This window comes from Equus quagga, chromosome 7, assembly GCF_021613505.1.
Source record: "Equus quagga isolate Etosha38 chromosome 7, UCLA_HA_Equagga_1.0, whole genome shotgun sequence".
Classification (NCBI taxonomy): domain Eukaryota; kingdom Metazoa; phylum Chordata; class Mammalia; order Perissodactyla; family Equidae; genus Equus; species Equus quagga.
The window spans coordinates 88,466,979-88,488,187 of record NC_060273.1 but is presented as its reverse complement, the minus strand read 5'-3'; the positions used below and the strand labels follow the sequence as shown (position 1 = coordinate 88,488,187).

The window sequence follows — 21,209 nt, the reverse complement described above, 5'->3', positions numbered from 1 at the left end:
CAAGCTAATCTACCATCTCCCTCAGAGTAAAAGCCAAAGTCCTCCCAATAGCCAAAAAGGTCCTACACATTCTGGTCCATTAGGCCCCCAACCCCTAAACTCTCTGACGTAATCACCTTTGATTCTCCCCATTCCTTAAGCAGCTTCAGCCACACTGGCATGTATACAATTCCATGAACGTGTCAGGCATGCTCTCACTTTTGGGTTTTGTGTTTCCTCTCCTTGGAACATTGTTTTCCCAAGTATTTGTATCACTGACTTCCTCACTCAAATGTCATCTTCTCAGTGGGGGCAGTCTATGAAAAATGTTACCACTTTCATCTCACACACATATCCTATTCCCCTTTCCTTAGCAGTCCCTACTAGCATGCTATATGTTTTATGTATTTATTGCCTCTCTCTCTCTCTTACTAGGCTTTGAGCTCCATGAGAGAAAGGATTGTCTGGTTTGCTCACTGCTATATCCCTAGAACACCGAGCACCTTATAGTAGGTGCTTACCATTTGTTCAGTTCAATGAATGTTGAATTTCAACAGCCACTGAATTAGCTTTGCTACCGCGTAGATCAGGCACTATGGGAGCAATCCCCTAACAGAAACCACACTGCTTAAAGGACCACCTGGTTTTCTGGCCTCTTCTGGTCTTCTGCTAATACTATTAAAGCTCAAAAGGGGCTTTAAAAACTGTGGCTATATGATCCAAGACCTGTTCCTTCCTCTTTCCATCTTTACAAGAGAGATAATAAACCGTGATGAAAAGATCATGACAATATTTTGAAAACTGCCTGATTGCAGCTTTCTTCACAGTATTTCCAAACAGTTCTGCAAACTCTGAGGCTCTTTGATCATGCTTCAAGGATTCAGCAAAGATGGTGTTTATCCCCAAAATAAAACTTAAAAATACATAAATGAGTGCATAAATAAAAGACAAGTGATATGATCGAAGAAGCCATTCCTTCTTGTTGTCTGTTTTTCTATAGGGCTGTGGGTAGAATTTAGGTTACAAATGGATTCTGCTGCTAAGAAAGTTGCAAAATAATTATATTCCCCTACATTTTACAGAAGAGACACTAAGCCTGCAGAAGAGAGGAGTACCTTTCTGTTTTAACTAAAACAGAGGAATTCTTCACAACCTAAATCGTGATGAAACTTCCCGAATAGTGCTCCACGGTTAGTTACTGCACAGTGTATTCATTCTAAGCTGAGCTTCCCATCATTTCTGGAAATGCCCCAAGTTAAAAACCACCTGGAAAGAATGAGGTATCACAACTAAGCTCCCTTCTCATTTTCAAACATCACAGCTTTTAAAATAAAGGTGTCATCGGAAGTGTGGACACACCCACTGCATCGCGACTGGAATTAGTCTCTGGTTATGCAAATCTAACGCGCCAGGCGGGTGAGTTTACCGCCTCAAAGGCGGCACAGAGCAACCTGCCTTCCCCTGGGCTCAGGCCCAGAGCGTGTGCGGAGAGTCGTGGCGGCTCGGAGCTCCCAGCTGACCTCGCGGGGGCGGGGGCGCACATCGCCCGCAGCTCCGGAAGCACCTGCGGGCCCGACGGGAAAGCCTCGGGCATCACCCGCTGGAGCGAGGGGCGGTCGGCGGCTACGGCACCGCCTCGGGTACCACGCGCCTGAGGAGAAGCGGCCCAGTCGCCCCGCAGCATCTCGCGAGATCTCGCCGGCTCAGCCCCAAGTATTGCGAATTCAGAACTTGGGGGGAAAAAAAGCGAGCAGACGAGAGCCCCTGGAGCCGCCGCGGTGGAGGCAGCTGCCGCGGGCGCATCAGGAGTCCGCGTGCGCCGAGGCAGGGCCCGGGCGCCGTCCGCAGCCTGGGCTGCCGTGGCCTGGGCTGCCGGCCCACTGACGCGCGGCCCCAGGGGCGGGGAGAGAGGGAGGCGGCCGGGGGGGCCAGCTCCTTTTCGCCGCAGAGCGGGGCGGGGGAAGGAGGTGGAGGGGTGGGAGGAGGGCGACGGAAGAGGAGGTAGCGGCGCGGAGATCTTCCCGGCGACGGCGGCGCTGAGGCGACGCGCGGCCGCGCCTGCTCCCCGATCGCGCGGCTAGAGCTGCTCGCGGGGCCCGCTGCCGGAGGCCGGGTGCGGACTGGCCGCCCGCGCCCCTAGCGCGCGCCGCTCTCGCGTGGGGGCGCGCAGCAGCCTGGGAGGGCCGGGGCGCCGTGGGAGCGCCGGCCGCGCGCCGCTGCGGGACCTCGGGTGGGCGGGCTGAGGGGCGGAGGAGCCGCCGGCCCCGCCTCCCGCGTGCTGCATCCCCGGCCAGCGCCGCCGCGGCCCCGCCGAGGCTTTAAACAGCGGGACCCGCCCCGCGCCCGCTGCACTCGCGCGCTAAGTAGGCTGCCGGCGCCGTTCGTGCCGGCCCGGGCGAGCGGCGGCGAGCGGGCGGCGGGGAGAGCGGCTCCCTCATCTGGCGTTGCGGCTGCCGCCACCGCCGGCCGGGGGCGCGGAGGGCTTGCAGCCCGCAACGTCCGCTAGCCTCTCCGGGTCCGCCAGGGGTTCAGGCGGTGATGGAGCCAGGGCCCACGGCGCCCTCCTCCGGCGTCCCGAGGCTGGCCGGGGTCGGTGAGGCGCCGCCAGCCGCCGTGCTGGCCGCCGCCGGGGTGGATCTTCCCGGCACGGCCGTGCCCTCGGTGCCTGAGGATGCTGCGGCCGCGAGCCGGGCCGGCGGCGGGGTCCGCGGTGAGGGCGCCGCGGCGGCCGGGGATGGGCTGGGCAGACCCCTGGGGCCCACCCCGAGCCAGAGCCGCTTCCAGGTGGACCTGGTTTCCGAGAACGCCGGGCGTGCTGCTGCTGCTGCGGCGGCGGCGGCCAGTGCTGGGGCAGGGGGCAAAGAGACCCCCGCGGAGGGGAAAGCCAGCGGTGAAAGCGGGCCGGCTAAGGGCAGCGAGGAAGCCAAGGGCCGCTTCCGCGTGAACTTCGTAGACCCGGCTGCCTCCTCGTCGGCGGACGAGAGCTTGTCGGATGCTGCGGGGGTTGGAGGCGATGGGCCCAACGTGAGCTTTCAGAACGGCGGGGACACGGTGCTGAGCGAGGGCAGCAGCCTGCACTCGGGCGGCGGCGGCAGTGGGCACCACCAGCACTACTACTATGACACTCACACCAACACCTACTACCTGCGCACCTTCGGCCACAACACCATGGACGCCGTCCCCAGGATCGACCACTACCGGCACACGGCCGCGCAGCTGGGCGAGAAGCTGCTCCGGCCCAGCCTGGCGGAGCTCCACGATGAGCTGGAAAAGGTGAGCTCTCCCGACCCTCTCCCTGCAGCTTTCTCACCAGCCCTCCTTCCTTCCCCAACCACTGGTCCCGCTGACTGCGGGATGTGCCGCCGGCTTTCCACCCGTGATGTGGCGGGAATGGACGTGCACGACTCGCTAGCATCTTTGGCTTCAGCTGTCAAGGGTAGAATTGCAGAGGAATGTAACTTAATCTCTTAAAAGTTTGCAGCGGGTTAGGTTAGTGACATGACATGGAAGAGGCTGCACTTAACAGCCTTCTCCATCCGGTTATATCTCTCATGTACACTTTCTCACCCACGCTTAACAATTACCATCTCTCTGAATGACAGTTGTGCTTGTGGGCCCCGAGAAGGGAATGTGCAGGAGGTGAGGACGTCTCTTGGGAGAGAGTGGAGAACACCTACCATCTGTGGCCTTTTTAAAGGTTGTATTGTATGGCTTATGTGCACCCATTAGGGGTCCCAAGAGTGGGAACGTTAGTGTTCGAAGGGAAAATCTTAACAGGGTGTGTTTGTGGTCTGTAAATTATTAAAAGCTCAATTCTTGCAATCTTGAATATGCAAAGGATCATAGAAATATTAAGTCTTGGGACATGCTGTCCCTGATAATGCCATAAATCCATTTTTTTATACTGTAAACATTTTGGGAGAGGACTACATAAAAAACAAAAAATTGGCGAGGAGGGGCAGAGTCTAAAAAGGAGCAAAAGAAACAGGAGAAATGTTTTTTACTGTGGAGGATGTCCAGAAAGACGTTCTGGGGTCTTGCAAAGTAATTATACTTTGTGAACAGAAAACCATCGCTATAAACTCTATTGATTTCTGTAATTCTATTTTTTATGACCATTTATGACTATTTCTTCAGGGTACACAATCGTTATTTTGAGATATGTTCATGCTTTTGAGATTTGATTAATATTTAACATTTTTATTAGCTGGGATTACTTGAAGTCACACTTTACAAGTAGATAATGACTACATTGATGGCATTTTGTGAATGCAGAGAGTTGGTACCATATAAGTTGAATCAATCATAGTGTGGAAGAGTTTAAATACAGAAAGTATGTAATTTCTTTTGGATTTGGTTATTTGATCTCATACAGTCATTTCATACAAGACTATACTTATCCCAATGTTTGATAAATGTAACATTCATACAATTTGAAATAGTTACAGAGGTCCCAACCCTTATAGCTTATTGATTGTTTAAAAGCCTGACATCATTTAGCTTTGAACTACTGCTGTTATTCCATTGTGGTATTTTGTCATATCAGAAGAAAAACAATTTTTAAAACACTTCTTTTATTCATACTCCTGTAGTTTCTTTCCAATCTATTATTTTTTTCCTTTCAAAACTCAAAACCTTTGTAGTGTAGGTATGTAACTGATAGTGTTCGTTAGAGCATTTTTATTATTATTGAAAATATTATGCAGATACATTTGGGATTTATTTCACCAAAGCTGATTAGTTTAGCAGTAAAGCAGTCTGTATTTACCTCTATGTTTTGGGAAGGCTTTTTTTAATTGAAGGATGTTATATTCCTTGAACTTGTATGCTTCCTAGGAAAGTTTTTGTTATTTTAAGTTAAATTCTCTCAGCAAAGCACTTCAAGTTCTCCAAAACTTTAGGGATTGTTTGTTTTGCATTTTTGGTCAGTTTACAGTGTCTAAAAAAGAATACCTGTGTTGTTAGCTGAAGAAGTCACCCAGTCTCTCAGCCTCAGCTTCCTCAGCTTTCAGGGTTATTTTGAAGATTAGGAAAAAAATGCACATAAAGACCCATGTTCAGTGCCTGAAAAATAATGCCTAATGTAGTTTTTATTTTGGTCTTAAATTGGCCCTTCAGAAAGTACATAAACTCTTCGATTTTAGATTCTCTTAATTTTTACATTATTAGATGGATGTACTGTGCAAAATGTTACGTTCAGAGTTTCATTTATGCAACAAGTAATGAATTCTTTGTAGTTTTTTACCTTCTACCACTTGGTCTTTTATAGCCACCGGGTTATATTAGGTTAAATAAGCATAGAACCTCAGATGGAAATTAATTTTGATTAGAATTTAGCAAAGGGATTAAAGAAATGTGTTATATTAAGGAGTACAAATCTGACTATAGAGATCTACACTGTTGAAGGAGGATGGGAGAGGGGTGGTAGCATAGGTTGGCCAGATCGCCAGAAGCTGTTCCTCACCCTGTCTAGATTGGCTTCTGGCTTCTTTAAAGCCTTTTCTAGCCGTACCTGAATCATAATATTTAGAATTCTGTAGCATTTAATTCTATCACTTGATTGATTGTCATGTAGTCTACCTTGGTCACTAAGTGCTTAAGTGTCTACCTTGGGTCTAACTCAGTGCTAGAAACTAGGGAAGAACCAAACAACTAAAAGACAAGCACCAGAAACTTGTTAGGGGAAAGGACTATGTTGTCTTCCTTCTGCTTGAATTTCTTTCATTGCCCAGCACTGTGACTTTTTAAAGTATTTTGCCTGTAAGTCCAACTGAAGAGGAATAGTTAAGTATCCATGGTGCATCTTGCTGCCATTCTAGGGCCAGGACTCATGCGTTCTCCATTTGTCAAATATTTATTAGGGAGAGGAGTATCTTAGGTGTTGGTGGCATGGCTGTGGCACTGTGGAATGATGCAGTGATTAGCAAAACAGATACTGAGTGTCTAGACGTATGTTAACCAAATCTTTGCACAAGTAACCTATTTTTTTCCAGTGCTATGAAAGAAAAGTGTAAGATGCTTAGTGAGGATATAATAGGACCTAATTTTAATTGGTGTGTTGGGGAGGCCTTTTTCAAGAAGTGTGACAATGAAGCTGAGACCTGAAGGCTAAGTTGATAATAGGGCAGAACAACCTTCCAGGTCAAAGGAACAGCATATGTGGAAGTAGTGAGGTGAGAGAGTGATTTGTCCAAAGAACTATAAGGAGGCTAGTAAAAGATTTTATTAGAAATGTAGTGGAAAATTTTTGAAGGGTTTTTTGTGAGGTAGCAACATAATCTGTTTTGTTTTAACATCTCTGCCTGCTGGTTGGAGAATGGATTGGCAGGGGCAAGAATGGAACCAGTTACATTACGGTGGTTTGGGTTACAGGTAATAAGGGTTGGTGGCAAAATGAATTGGATGTAGGTGGATTGGATGTGAGAGGGAAAGAGAAGCTGATTCCCAGGTTTTGGACTTGAGCAACTGAATAGATAGTGGTACTGTTGCCTGAGTTGGGAAAGAGTGGAGAAGAAATAGGTTTCAGGGTGAAGGAAAGAATTCTGTTTGAGCAGCCTATAAGACATCTTAGTCAAGAGTCATTTTGAGGAAGAGGGGGCAGAATACATTATATATGTATGTAAGATATATACATGTATGAAAATGTGTATATATATGGAAATGTGTGTGTATGTATATAGTATATGTATATAAATAGTCAGAATCATGGGTGTAATTACTTAGGAGAATGGGTAGATAAGAGAACAGAAATAGGGTCTGGGATTGGGTCTAGAAAATGTCTAAAGGTAGGTTAGAGATTGAGGAGACACTGGCAGAGAAAGGGACGAAGGAGCTGCTAAGCTGGTGAGAAATAGTCAGGAGAGCAGTGTTAGGGAAGGTGAGAGACAGGAGTTTGAAAGAAGGCAGAAGCTCTTCAAAGTTGATGCCAGGAATTGATTTTTTTTTTTAGTATTTCAAAACATAAAACCAAAGTAATGATTCCTGCCCCTACAAGAAGAAATTCAAAAGTGAAGGTAGACAAAAAAATAAGTATTTGATGGACAACTTCAATGTGTGATGGAAAGCATGGTTGTCAAATGTGGAAAAGTATAGTGGTAGACAATCCATAATAGCTCCTACTGGATTTAAAGCATTATTGAAACAGTTTTAAAAGGTAATATTACCTTTGCATAGTTGTCCTTAGGCCAGGGTTTGAGAACTTTTTGCTGCTGTTCTGTCAAGTCTGTATATGGCCTCTCTATTTTAGCCTTTCTCATTTAAAAAAAGGGGAAAGTAAAGGAGCAGCTATACAGAGTGTCTTTTACGTCTCACTGAGCTTGTTGGCTTTTTCGTTTAATTCCTAAGAAATAGGTTTTATACACATTTTACTCATGAAATGGGCTTGTAGAAGCTGAAGAAATTGCTTAATGCCAATCTCATTGAAAGCGGTACAGCTGGAATTCACACCCAGTTTTTTTCTGACTCCAATGCCAAGACATAGTAGCTCCTCTTTCTTGTTCTCTCTTCTTCCTACCTGTCCCTCCGACCTGCTCTGAGAAGGCAGGGATGTTGAAGGGGACACGTTGGGGATTACCAACATCACCTATCTATCTTGACCTCCTGAGAGCAGAATGATGACATAACTGAGAGAAATGAGGAATTCTTGTGATGATGTAATCATTGATTAATATGACTCTTTCACTAGGACCTGAGCTTGTGTCTCATTTATCTCCACACAGAGATGGGCCTTAATGGAGATTTGTTCATTGAATATATCAAGGTGGGCAGTTCTTCCCGCTTAACAAGGACTTTAAGTAAAACACTAAACAGCTGTGTTATCTTCTCCAACTCGGTATGGCTGCTTCTCTGAGTGGGCTGTGTTGATTCTTGGACAAGAATCACACACTAATCACTTCAGTACATAGCTTGAGTCCTTGTACATCACCCTGGAGGGACAAGAATGGGTCACATCCCTGGGGGTGGGGAGTAGATCAGATCTAGGTCTAAGTAAAGTTGGGACTCTGATAAGAAACACATTCATGTGGCAAAGTCACATTTGGACTATTTCACAATTTTGCCAGGGGCTCCACTCTGCTAAATCAATCCATGCCACCAGAGCTAAAGTGTGGTTTACCCATAATACTGTATGCATTCCCCAAGTATATGCTAACTGACTGCCCAGGTAGAAGGAAAGGTAAATTTGAGGATTTAAAATGTGGCAAAAAATCCATATACTGCTATCATAGTTGATGTCTTCTCTGTGTGTGTTTGTGTTCATACTCCAATTTCCAATCCTGTGAGACTGGAATTGAAAGGACCAAAATAGCGTTTCTTGGTTCCTCTGTGTTGAGTGTGTTTGTTTTCAAAATTTCGTTTTTTTCTTGCTGAGGAAGATTCTCCCTGAGCTAACATCTGTGCCAGTCTTCCTCTATTTTGCCCGTGTGTCGCTGCCACAACATGGCTGCTGCTGAGTGGTGTAGGTCTGCACCCAGGACCTGAACCCAGGCTGCTGAAGCGGAGCATGCCGAACTTAACCACTAGGCCACGGGGCTGGCCCTTCAATAATTTTTAATTACATGTTTCATATATGTGTTTGGATAGCCTGTAGTACTAGCCAAATTGGTTCCATGCTGAAGCAAAATGAGTATGAATGTAGTTATTTAACAAATCCTTATTGAGTACTAACAACAGCACTGTTCTAAGTGCTGGGGGTACAGCAGTGAACACAACAAAGTCGTGAAACTTTCATTCTAGTGGCAGGAGACAATAAAAAAGTAGGTCAGATGTAACTGCTGTGAAGAAAATTAAAGGTGGATGGACGGTAAAGGCTGGGTGGTGCTGTTTTAGAGGAGTTAGAAAGGACCTCTCTGAGAGGTGAGCAGTCACAGAAGGGAGTGAGGGATTGCACCACGCAAGTATCTTAGGGGAAGAACACTCTAGGCAGAGGAACTGCAAACACCAAGACCCTGAGATGGCAGTGTGCTTGGTGTGATTGAGAAACAAGGAGGCCAGCAAGACTGGAGTGACAAGAAGGGAGGGTGATAGGAGAGGCCAGAGCAGCAGTGAGGAACAAATAATGTAGAACCTTGTTGATCATAGTAAAGACTTAGGGTTTTACTCTGAGTGATGTAGGGAGCCAGGGAGCGTTTTGAGCACAGACAAGATATGATCAGACATGTGTTTTTAAGTTCTCCACACAGCAAACAGAGTGATAATACACTGTAAGGGGCTCAGGGTGGAAGCTGGGAGACTAGTCAGAAGGCCTATTGCAGTGTTTCAATTAAGATGATGGTGATTTTTACCAGATAATAATGTTTGATAAAATGGGAAGTGTTCTGATATCTGCTGGATATGTTTGAAAGGTAGACTTGTTGGGATTTGCTGATAGGTTGGATGAGGGGTATATAGAAAGATTAGTGCCAGTTTCCCCCCTGTTTAGAATCAGTATTTATGGATATGGGGAAGACTGGGGAGAGCAAGTTTGGGAGGTAGACTCAGGAGTTGGATTTCAATCCACAAATTCGCTCTATAGTGGGGCAAACACTTACACAATTGCAGCCACTGGTTTGTGAAGTAATAGAAGTTAAGAAAATGAGCTTTAATTTGTAGCATAAAAATAAATGTGCTTTTATGTTGCAAATTGCAGGTAGAACCATGAAAACCAGTAGTTTTTCAGATACCATACAGAGGGGTGGGGAACTGGTGGGTTGATTCCACAAAGTAAGAGTAAGGGATGGACAAGAAGCAGAACTCCTTAAAATATTGAAGTTAGAAACGTATCGATGATTTCCCATTTAAAATGTAAAAGCTATCATCTGCCAGGCGCTTTATTATTCCTCTGTTTCTCACTAGAATCTGTACCAGTGCTGTCTTAAAGCTCTTATGAAAAACTTGGAGCTGATAGAGAACGTGGCAATTTCTAATTAGAAGAAGGGGAAAATCTGAAAAGCAAAAATAGCTTAGTGGAATATTGTCTCTTTGCAGAAGCTAATTACGGCTGGTATATTTGTAGTACCCTTTGGCTCGGAAATTTCTCTGCTTTAAATTTTCACTATGCTGTTCCTGAACATTCACAAATTAGATACCCGTCTAGGTTAAGAATTCTAGAAGCCACTGGGATGGTTCTTTGTTGGGTTGTGTGGAATAGTTCCTCTAACAGTGTAGCTTCTAACAGAGTTTGGTGTGTGTCATTTTGGAGCTTTATTGCAGCTGGGTGGCTTGGTGGGGCATTACTGATTGCTCCAGCAGAGGAAGACTTAACGGACCCACGAGGACCCCGGCCGTCTGCTCTAGTGTGGCTTCCACCTCATCGTTTCACCTAAATAGTTCTTGTTAAAGTCACCAGTGACCTCCATCCTTATCACCAATTCCAGGAAACTTTTTTTTTCCTTCCCCGTCAGCTTTCAACGTTCCAACATTTGATGTTCTTTTAACGTCTTCTTGTCACTTCCTTGGCTTCCATAACACCAATCTCTTAATTTTTCTTCTCCCTGTCTGGCTCTTTCAGCAGTCTCCTTCATCCCTGAACTGGCCGTCCTCAAGGTATGATTCTGGCTTTTCTTCCTCTGTGTTCTTTTTTCTTTCCTTATGCTATATCATCTGTAGGCTAATGACTCCCCATATTTTGTCTCCTACCTATACCTTTTTCTGAGTTCTGGGCATTTAATGCCTGGCGGACGTTTTTGCTTTATGTCTCAAAAGCACCCCCAGATTCACAAACTTATGATTTTCTCCCTTCCCCTCCAAAAACGAAACAGCCCAGGCCTCTTCAGTGTGTTCTGAGTCTCTGTGAATGGTAGCACTATTCATCATATTGCACAAGTGAGAAACTTGTGAGTCATCCTTGACGCTTTCTCTCATCCTGTTCATCACTGAGTTCCTTCTGTCAGCTTTAATTCCTAAATATTCTTTTCATCTTCCCTGCTACCATCCTAGACCAAACAGTAGCATGTCCCTCTGCAGTAGCCTTCTAACTGAGTTCCCCGTATTCACTATGCCCTCCCATCATTATTGCCCCCAGAATGATCTTTTTAAAACAAAATTGATCATCTCATCCCTTGGCTTAAAACTCACTCTGCATCTCTGGCCTACCTCTTCTTCAGTGTTTCATTTATTCAATGGCACAATACTTCCTTTGGCCATAGGGCTTTTGACATGATAGTGTCTGTGAACTCTTCCTCCTTTCTCCCCCATACACACACCGTTAACTTTTTAGTTTTAAGATGTCACTTCAATCCTTATTTCATCAGAGAGAAAGCTGTTATCCTCAAGTCTAGGATAAACCCCTTTTCCCTTAGAGCCCTTATTTCACCTAGTGATAATATATTTATTAATGTGATTATTTGAGTCAACTTGAATTGACTTCAAACTCTGTGAGAAGCAGAGTATGTCTGTGGCTGTTTATCATTCTGTCCCTAGTACCTCGTATATAGGCCTGACATAGCAGACCCTCAGTCAATACATGCTGAATAATAGAACTAATTCTTTATAAATTAATGTAGTACAAGAGAATCTTAAACACTTTTACATACCTTATATTTGTTATCTAGAATCTCTCAAAGCCATTTGACAAATTGCTACAAGTTGCACATTTGGAGGTTAGGATGGAAAGGAGCTGAGTAACCTATCCAAAATCGTAGGACATGTAACTGGCAGAGCCAGTTGGTACTTGAAACAAATATTCTGACTCCCAGTTGGTGTTAATTCCAATATCCTACAGTTTAGAACTGTATAATTTCTTGTTATTTTGATTTTGTTTTATTTTTAAATATCCATGATAGTTGTTTTTTAGTCCATTGGAGATAAATTAGAAGAGATTTGGACTGCTCAGGTTTCACTGTATGGTTGTATCTTTTCCTGGTACAAAAATCTTCAAAAAAAAATTTAAGAAAGTTTCTTATAAATGGAATCTTACTAAACTTTTTAAAATTTCCTCTGCCTTTACGTATCGGTATCTCCCAAAAGTGTGACCTAAATTCTTAAATGTTCTAGGGTGGTCCTTTCTAGTACTGTAAGCACTAGTTACATAAGGTGTTAAGCCAAGTTTAAATTAAAATTAAAGTTAAAAATTCATTCTTTAGTGACTTGAGTCACATTTTAAGTGCTCAGTACCCACATGTGGCTAGTGACTACCATATTGGACAGTGGAGATAGAGAACGTCACATCCACCATCACAGATCTATCAGACAGTACTGTCCAGGGAAGTAAAAGAAAGTTTTTTCTTTCCCTCATTCTTCCTTTCTTTCTTTCCTTCCACATTAGATAGCCACCACTAGTTTAAAAGCGTTAAATTTAGATTTTTGTCTAATTTTGCATGGATCTTTCCTCAGAGAAAAGTGTGTAGAACGTAGTAGGCCCTCAATGAAGTATTTATTGAATCAGTGAAATATCTCTCTTTTCAGTCTGAGAATGGAGATCTGGGTCTTTAATTAGAAAGGCTGTGAAAAATTTCATAATATTGTATAGAGTGGTGGAGTTTCCAAAGCACTCTGTAGCTTTCATATCTGTATTTGGTCTTGAAATCTATCTTTGGAGGAGGTGGGTGAAGGTTTTGGAGTAGCAGTCTCATTTTGCAAGGTCGTGGTTTGCCTAAAGTCACATAATTAATACTTGGTGAGGTTGGATCTTTTTGAAACTAGGTCTCTGTCTCCCTGTCCTTTTCTTTGGACAGTGATTCCCAAATTTCTAAAAGAATCTCTTGGAGAAGAATTACAGCCTCCTTTCTCCCAAAGAGTATACCCCCTTATCTGTGGTTTTGCTTTCTGTAGTTTCAGTTACCTGTGGTTAATTGCAGTTTGAAAATATTAAATAGAAAATTCCAGAAATAATTCACAAGTTTTAAATTGCCCGCCGTTCTGAGTAGCTTGATGAAATCTCAGACTGTACAGCTCTGGACATGAATCATCTCTTTGTACAGCGTATCCATGCTGTATATGCCACCCACCCATTAGTCGCTTAGTATCTCTCAATTATCAGATCGACTGTTGCAGTGTCACATGCTCATGTTCAAGGAACCCTTATTTCACTTAATAATGGCCCCAAAGTGCGAGAGTAGTGATGCTAGCAATTTGGATATGCCAAAGAGAAGCCTTAAAGTGTTTCCTTTGAGTGAAAAGGTGAGAGCTCTTGACTTAATAAGAAAAAAAATCGTATACTGAGGTTGCTCAGTAAGATCTACAGTAAGAACAAATCTTCTATTTGTGAGATTGTGAAGAATGAAAGAGAAATTTGTGCTAGTTTTGCTGTTGTTCCTCAAATATGTATACATAGAAGAAAACGTAGTATATATAGAGTTCAGTGTTATCCATGGTTTCAGGCATCCACTTGAGGTCTTGGAACGTATCCCCTGTGGATAAGGGGGGACTAGACTACTGTATATGTAGTTTTTGAAAAGCTTTCCTTGGTGATTTGTATAGAGCCAGGTTTGCAAACCAGTATCCTAGACCATGTTGAGAGTCTTACACTTTGGTTATCTCTGTGACAATAGTATATAGTTATTTTCTTTAATGTGCTGATTCTCAAGCTTTGAAATACCCTTATATAGATAAGTGCTAACTATTTAAAGATCTGGCTTTAACCCTTAGATAACTGTATATTGAATTGCATTGTTACCAGTTAGTGCACATCTGCCGTATTTCAGGAGCTCTCTAGTCTGGGCACAATAACCTTGCAAACCAAGTAGTTTACAGATAGATGAAGTCAAAGGCTACTAGCAACTTGCCCAAGTTTCACACCCAGTAAGTGGTAGATGCTGGGCTTAAACCTAGGCACATTAAACTAACCTCACATTAAACTCATAACCTAAGCTCACATGTGAGGTGTTAGGAGAAACGTATGTTGCTTATTAGGTCCCCTATTAAAATCCTACAGGGAAGTCAGACATACAAATACTAACTGATAAATTTGAATCCTGATGAGTTCACATGAAAAGTTGGCCTCGATATTACCTCTCTTTTATAGAACCTAATGGTTTCAGACATAAACCATCAGGCTTTACTATTTTAGAAATTAAGCTTTATGATAAATTACTCTTGAGTCCTGCTGACCTATAAATTTTTACAAATAACAGATTTGGTTTGTAGGCTTGGAGAGATTACGATACTGTCTCATCTATTTCAACCCCAGTTATTTGGCAGATTTGCTGATCAGAAACAAAGCTAATCCAGTAATTAAGCGAAGCAAGGGATTCACCACATCTACAAGTGGGGGTGCCTGTATAGTTACACTTTCTGTGTAGCTATAACAAATACAGCTACCTGATATCCAGAACCAGGGCAAGTTAGAAGGGAAGGTGAACACTGGCAGAGGTGGATCCAGAGAGAGCCAGCATGTTGTAGAGACAGAAGACAAGAAAATATTGAAAAGCAGAAATAGAGTTCTCAGAAAAATACAGGTTAGAATAGCCCTTTACAGTAGACGCAAAGATAGGACCTGAGTTTTGGTTATCACAGCATCTCCATCTAGGCTAGTGTTGGCACAAAGTAACAACGGTGTTTTAAATCTTAACATAAGAGTCAAAGAGCTACACATTTTTGGAAAATTGCAGTCTCAAGTCATCCTAAAATATCAAATTTCAAGAGGCTGAAGATTAATCCTTTCCAGGGCAGGACTTTGAAAATTTACTCCAAGGGTTTCATTGTGTTTATTTATTTAAAATGTTTATTATTATTTCATTATAAAGAGAAGTTTTGGGAAATAGAGAAAGTAAGTTAGACTTCAAATCCTTAACATTTTTGCATTTTTATGTACATTTTAAAACTACAATTTTATATCCTACTCTTTCCACCTAGGATTAAATAATCGTTAGTAAATAAATAGTCAGTTTTATGTCACCCATAGTAATCTATTTAAGTGAATGTTTGAGATGTATATATACACACACACATACATACATCATAGAATACATGTACCGTAACTTTCACTTTCTCTTTGTACATTATTTAGTCCATTTACTTTTATTGTGATTTGGTTGTAATTAGGCCTGATAATTTTGCTGTTTGTTTTCTGAGGTTTTTTAGATCTGTTTTCTGTTCCTCTAATCCTCTTTTCCTGCCGTCTTTTGTGCTAATCAGATATTTTTTAGGATTCCATTTTAATTCTGCTATTGACTTTCTAGCTATGTATCTCTTTGCATTGTTATTTTAGTAGTTGCTCTTCTTAGAAAGAATATTGAATTTCTTCAGCTAAAATATAGGAATTTTAAAACAGAATGCTTTGCTTTTCCTAGTGCTCTGGTTGTCATCTACTTGATAAACCCAACAATATACTGTTGTGCTTTTTGCTTTCAACAGTTACATGGCTTTAAAGAAAAGAGAAGAGAAGAAAAATATATGGTATTTTATACTCACATTTATTTCCATTTTTTTTTTCATTTCTTCTTATAGATCTGTGTTGCCATCTGATACAGTTTCTCTTCATTGAGTACTTCTTCTAATGGAGGTCAACTGGCCACAAAATTCTTTCTGTTTTTGCTTATCTGAAGATGTCTTTATTTCACTTCACTTTTGAAGGATAGTTTTATTGGATGTAGACTTGTTGGTTGACAGGGTTTTCTTCTTTCAGTCCTTTTAGTATGCACTTCCAATGGCTTCTGGCCACCATTGTTTCTGATAAGAAGACAGCCATTAATCATATCATTGCATACCTTTGTATGATATATTGGTTTTCTCTGGTTATTTTCAAGATTTTCTCCTTACCTTTGGCCTTCAGCAATTTGACTGTGGGTAAGGGTGTTTCTCTGAGTGTATCCATTTTGGGTTTGTTCAGTTTCTTGTATCTGTAAGTTAATGCTCCTCACTGCTTCCTCCTTATGCCATTTCCGTTCTGCTGTTGAGTCCTAGTGAATTTTTTCATTTCAATTATTGTGATTTTTCAGATCTAGAATTTTTAATTTTTACAATACAGCTTCCATTTCTTTGTTGAGATTCCCTCTCTATTATTCACTGATACCATATTTACCTTTAATTTTTGAGTGTATTTATTATAGCTATTTTGAAGTCTTTGTCTCCTAAATCTAACATCTGGCCCCACTTGGAGGTACTTTCTAATGATGGTTTTTTTCCTCATGATGGGTTATTTTTTCTTGTTGTGTAATATTTTTGGGTGACAATTGGATATGTAGATAATACCTTGTAGCAATTCTGGGTTATTTTTGGTTTATTTTTATATTCTTCTAAAGATTATTGTTTTCTGTTCCAACAGGTACTTAACTTGCCTTGGCTCAAACTGTAAACTGGGTCCTCTCTGCCTGCTATGTAGAAGATGCTATCTTTTGTTTTATTGTTTCCAGCTGGTGCTCTTTTAGCCTGGCTCACTGGGGGGTGGGGTGATGGGGGATGGGGGGAGTTCCCCTTTACCTGTGTAATTTAGTGGTCAGCTGAGATTTGAGGCTTATGTTCACCGTCATTCCATTTTTTTCTAGAGATTCCCACCTAATTTCCAATTCCTTTCCTGGCTTTTGGGCTCTCTTCTCTCATATTTCAAGCTAGTAAGGCTTCACTTTCAGCCATCCACCTTACACGCAGTTGGGGAGTGCTCGCAGTTAAAAAAGGCAGCAAACTCAGGGATTTCACCCAGAGCACTCGTATCTATTAAGAGTATTTCCTTTCTGGTCTTTGCTTTTTTTCCATTCACCCTAGGTTCTTTTTCATGCACACATAGTTTAGCTGTCAGTCAGGGATTTAAATCTTGGTCTTTACACTTTCTACTTGTGTGACCTTCAGAAAAAGGACTTGCTACCTCTGATCCTCAGGTTGCTTCTAGAGAAAATGGGATAGATGATAATTCACAGTGAGAAATATCATATATTCATGTGAGAAGTACATGAAATACCAAGTGCATCTCATCCACTAAATGTAGTTTTTGTTTTCTACTTAATAAAAAGCATGTATATTGCTTTTTTAATATTTTACCCATTTATGATGCCGCTAGTCATGTATGTAAATCCTTGACAACTTTTGGTTCTTCTTATTTTAAAAGTAAAACAATTTGAAATGTAGATCACATAATTATATTATTTGATACTGGAAGGTTTAAGTTTTCTGGTAATTTGAATTAAAATGTTTTCAAGCTGTTTCTCTTCAGGTTCTTAGTTTGTTGACATTAGCAACTTGTGTAGGATTTGAAATGATGCATAAGTTATGCTATTCTTAACATATTCTATTGTAACTCAGTCTTGAATGATTAGTAAAGAAGAACATGATGGGCTAGGAAGGGGACTGAATTTTTTGACTGCAATCAGCAGTTCTGACTTGGTTCATTGCAAAGTCACATGGTCACACCATCCACTTTTATCTGTGGCACTTGAGTTTTGAGCTTTGCATTAATGCCACTGGATATTAATAGACCATTGTTAACCAGAGCAGATTGGATTCCTGTAAAACAATACTTTGTTTTGAGTGAGTAGTCTGTATGGGAGCATTACACTGAATACACCAATCACCGACAGCACGGATAGGAAGTGTTGGTAGCTTTGGGATGATATAATTGGCTAGTACTTAATGAAAAAATTGTTAGAATAAACCCAGCTACTTTGGCTTCTCAATTTGCATATATATGCATCCATTTTTAGTTACTAATTTGGCTATGCTTTGTGATATTAATTTAACATTTTGGCTTACCTTAGTATTAAGCAGATGCTATTAAACTATATGAGAAATTGTTATCTTTAATGTATCTTTATCAATTCTTTAGCTCAGAAGTTTGTTTTTAAGATACAAATAGCATTTATTGGTGAATGTTATCATTTTTGAAATGTAATTTTGGATTTATTTAAATCAACAATCTACTTGTAAACAAAGTGATAAGTTCCTGTATATTAAGAGTACACTAAAATAAAGATTCTCCATTCCACTGGCTATCATTAACAGTGATTTAATTTGCTTGAAAAAGCTAAATCCAGAAGTTTTGCTTCTATTCTCAGACCATGCGATCTAACATTAACCCTAGCTAGTCCTGCTGTGAAGTACTTACAGGTGCCACCAAAGGAAGTAGCCAAGAGCGGAAGCTGTCATTTCCTAAACACATTTCTAGTGTTAGAGAAGTTGCAGAATATTTGTAGCAGTGTGAATGTTGGTCATCAAAGCCGCATTCTTCACACTGTACTCTATGGACTTGCGATGGTGTAGGTGATGAATCCTTTATCACCATGTAGAGTGGGGATGCCATATTTGTATGTAAAGGTGAATTTTTTGTTTTATTTTTCCAGAGGTAATCTTAAACTCTCCAAATATCAAATTACAAGAAGCTATGTAGTAGAATCTAGATTAATGATGTTCTGCAGTATTTATTTTTATGTATTTGTTCAACACCCAGTTATTTAAGCTCATGACATGGGCAGTTGGAATAATAGTTCACTTATTTGTTATTTATAATAATAGTGAAAGTTTACTGAGCACTTACTCTGTTAATGTCAGGCAGTGTTATCAATCACTTAACGCATTTTCTGGTTTAATCTTTTTGTGTGTATGTGTATGGAATATAGCAGAAAAAAAAGACATAAAGCATAAATGTATAACTTAATCAAATGATCATCACTCAGATCAAGAAATAGACCATTGCTGGCACCCCAGAAACCCTCTGTGTACTCCTTTCTAATCATATTCCACCCCCCCGCCCCTCGCCCGAAGCAGCAGCTGTCCTGACTTAAAGGTGAGCATTTCCTTGGGTCTTGGTCTTGATCTTTTTTTTTTAATGGATTTTGTCACCTTTATGTATTCCTGAAGACTATTAGTCTAGTTTTGCCTGCTTTAAAACTTTATATAAATGGAATCATACAGTATATATCATCTTTTGCTGTTATGTTTATATTTGTAATTCATTCATTTTTATTGCTATTTATCTTCCATTGTATGAAATGCTGTAGTTTATTCTACAGTTATGGATGTTTGGATTGTGTCTAATTTTTGGCAATTTTTAACAATTCCAATGTGAACATTTTTGTACGAGTGTTCTGCTTCATATAAATATTCTGCATCTATAGGGATATACCTAGGAGTAGAATTGCTGGCTTAAAGGGTATGCATATTTTCAACTTGAGAAGATAATGTTCAAACTTTTTTCCCAAAGTTGCTTATACTCCCACCAGCAGTGTATGAGAGTTTTTGTGTTCTATACAATCATCATATTTTCTCACTTCATCTTCTCAGTGTGGAGTAGATAATATTATCTTCATTTTACAGGTGTGGTAACTGAGGACCAGGGAGGTTGCTAGAGTTTCCATAGCTTGTGAGTAGCAGAGTTGGAATTTGAACCCAGATCTAACTTGGGAGCAGACACTTTAAATTTCAGTTCTCCTATTTCAGGATATTATTTGAAAGGAGAGATTGCCCATAAAGGCTCAATATTCATTTACTATGTCTTCAATAAAGATGACAGAAAAGGGCTGTGCCCTTGTGGACCTTCCATTTTAATACATATTGAAGAAGTGGAGTTGGGTGCATAGATTATAAAAACTGAGTAAATAAAAAGATAATTACAGACTGTGATATATGCTATGAAGAAAATAAAAGAGGAATTGATGAGAAGAAACTACGTGTTGGGTGGTCTGGGAAGGAGGAGGCTACATTTAGGCCAAGACCCCAAGGATGAGAAAGAGGCAACCATCGTCAAAGTGCGTTACACGCAGAGGGAACAGCAAGCAAAAAGTCCCTCTGGAGAAAATACTTTAAAACCAGTGTTTCAGCAATAAAAGCAATATTATATCAAATTAAATATGATAGTTACAATTCTTTCAGTTATTTTCTAACTTAGAAGCTAGAAGTCTGAGTGGGTATAAAAACCTTCAAGGAAAATTAATAGAAATAGGAAAGTGGCCTTTGGTTGGAAAAATACAGAAACTTCACTTCTAAAACAGTCAGACTAATATTTATCTTTTCTTTAATCATGTCAAGTCTTATCATGTGTGGTAACAAAACATTGATGACAAATCTCAAGAATTCTGGTGAACAGTTTTACTTTTCAAGCCTTCCTTGCAGGGCACGGATGTGTAGGTGGGACCAGGGGTCAAGAGGTTGCAGTGGTAAAGCCTGAGGGAGGAAAGAACCTAGTATAACCTGGAACATCTGATTATAGGAGTTGCTAGCTTGAGCAGCTAATGTGGGTTTTTAATTGGAAAAGGATAAATCCTAGGTAACATAGAAACTGAGTGACTGGCCTATTTTCTCTACCCTTTCTACCACAATAGTCTCCAAATAAACTTCTAAAGTTAAGTAACATGCATAAGTCTATCTGCTACACAACTGCATATTTAAATATTTGACATGCCTGCCCAGATGGATTATATCTGGACACTGGCAGTTTTTCCCCTCCGTAGGTGGTCCAGTGCAGCTGTCTGTAACAATGCTATAGGGCAAAGAGTTTCATAGACACTGTAGACCCTGGGGGAATTTATTGAAAGCACAAGAGATTTATAAAATCCTTTCTAGTGACATCCAGTGCAGAACCTCTACTGTTGTTTTTATAAGGACCATGTCAGATGCCCTTAGGTTCTGTAGATTTGAAGGTAGAGGAAGGATGGAAAGATGAAGCAAGGGGAAGAGTGAAAATAGCTGGGGAATTGGGAAGTTCAAGCAGGACAGTTTCCTGAGTTGGGTGATTTGTCTATCTTTTTGTCCTCTTGCCCAAAATAGATACCTAAAATAATTTACCTTGGCTCACTGTAATATGTGGAATTCTACCATTTAGAAGATTCTCTGTACTGCTCCATTAATAGTTGCATGATTTTGGGTAAGTTAACTTCTCAAAAGACTATTTCCTCATTTGTTAAGTGGGGATTATAATACCTACCTCTCAAAGATGTGTCAATTCAGGGAAGTAGGACCTGCAAGCATTTAGGGAAGTGTCTGACACATCGTAGGCTTTTAGTAAGTGATGGCTGTTATTAAAGTGAGCCAGACAGATTATGGAGGTCTGACATGCTGAGAATTCTTAGTTTATCCCATTGGTAATCGATAACTAGATCTAGATTATGTACAACTGTATTTTATAAGAAACTCTTGCTTCTTGAAGGCAGAAGCTACTATTTCGTATCTTGCAATATTAGTACAAAAAAATCCGGTGTATATCACAATAAACGTAGATTGGGTCGTATTCTATGCCAGGGTTCACCTCACCCCTAAATATGCAAAAACAAATTATTTCCTAACCTTCAACCAATTCTTACCAAAATTGAACTCTTTGAGTCATGGGGGAAAAAAATCATCCATTATATTTTCCAAGTGTTTGTGTAGTTATAGGAAATAGTAAGGGAATT

General features: G+C 41.1%; 1 protein-coding gene across 1 annotated transcript in view; it reads left to right on the top strand.

The window, feature by feature from the left end:
* Positions 1 to 1,995: 1,995 nt before the first annotated feature.
* The window catches only part of SLC12A2 (solute carrier family 12 member 2), a 101,763-nt gene continuing 82,549 nt past the window's right edge, over positions 1,996 to 21,209 (top strand). Inside the window, exon 1 of the mRNA XM_046666402.1 lies at positions 1,996 to 3,252. Within this exon, the coding sequence (XP_046522358.1) occupies positions 2,518 to 3,252 (735 nt within the window). The 5' untranslated portion in view covers positions 1,996 to 2,517. The remainder of the gene's footprint in view (positions 3,253 to 21,209) is intronic.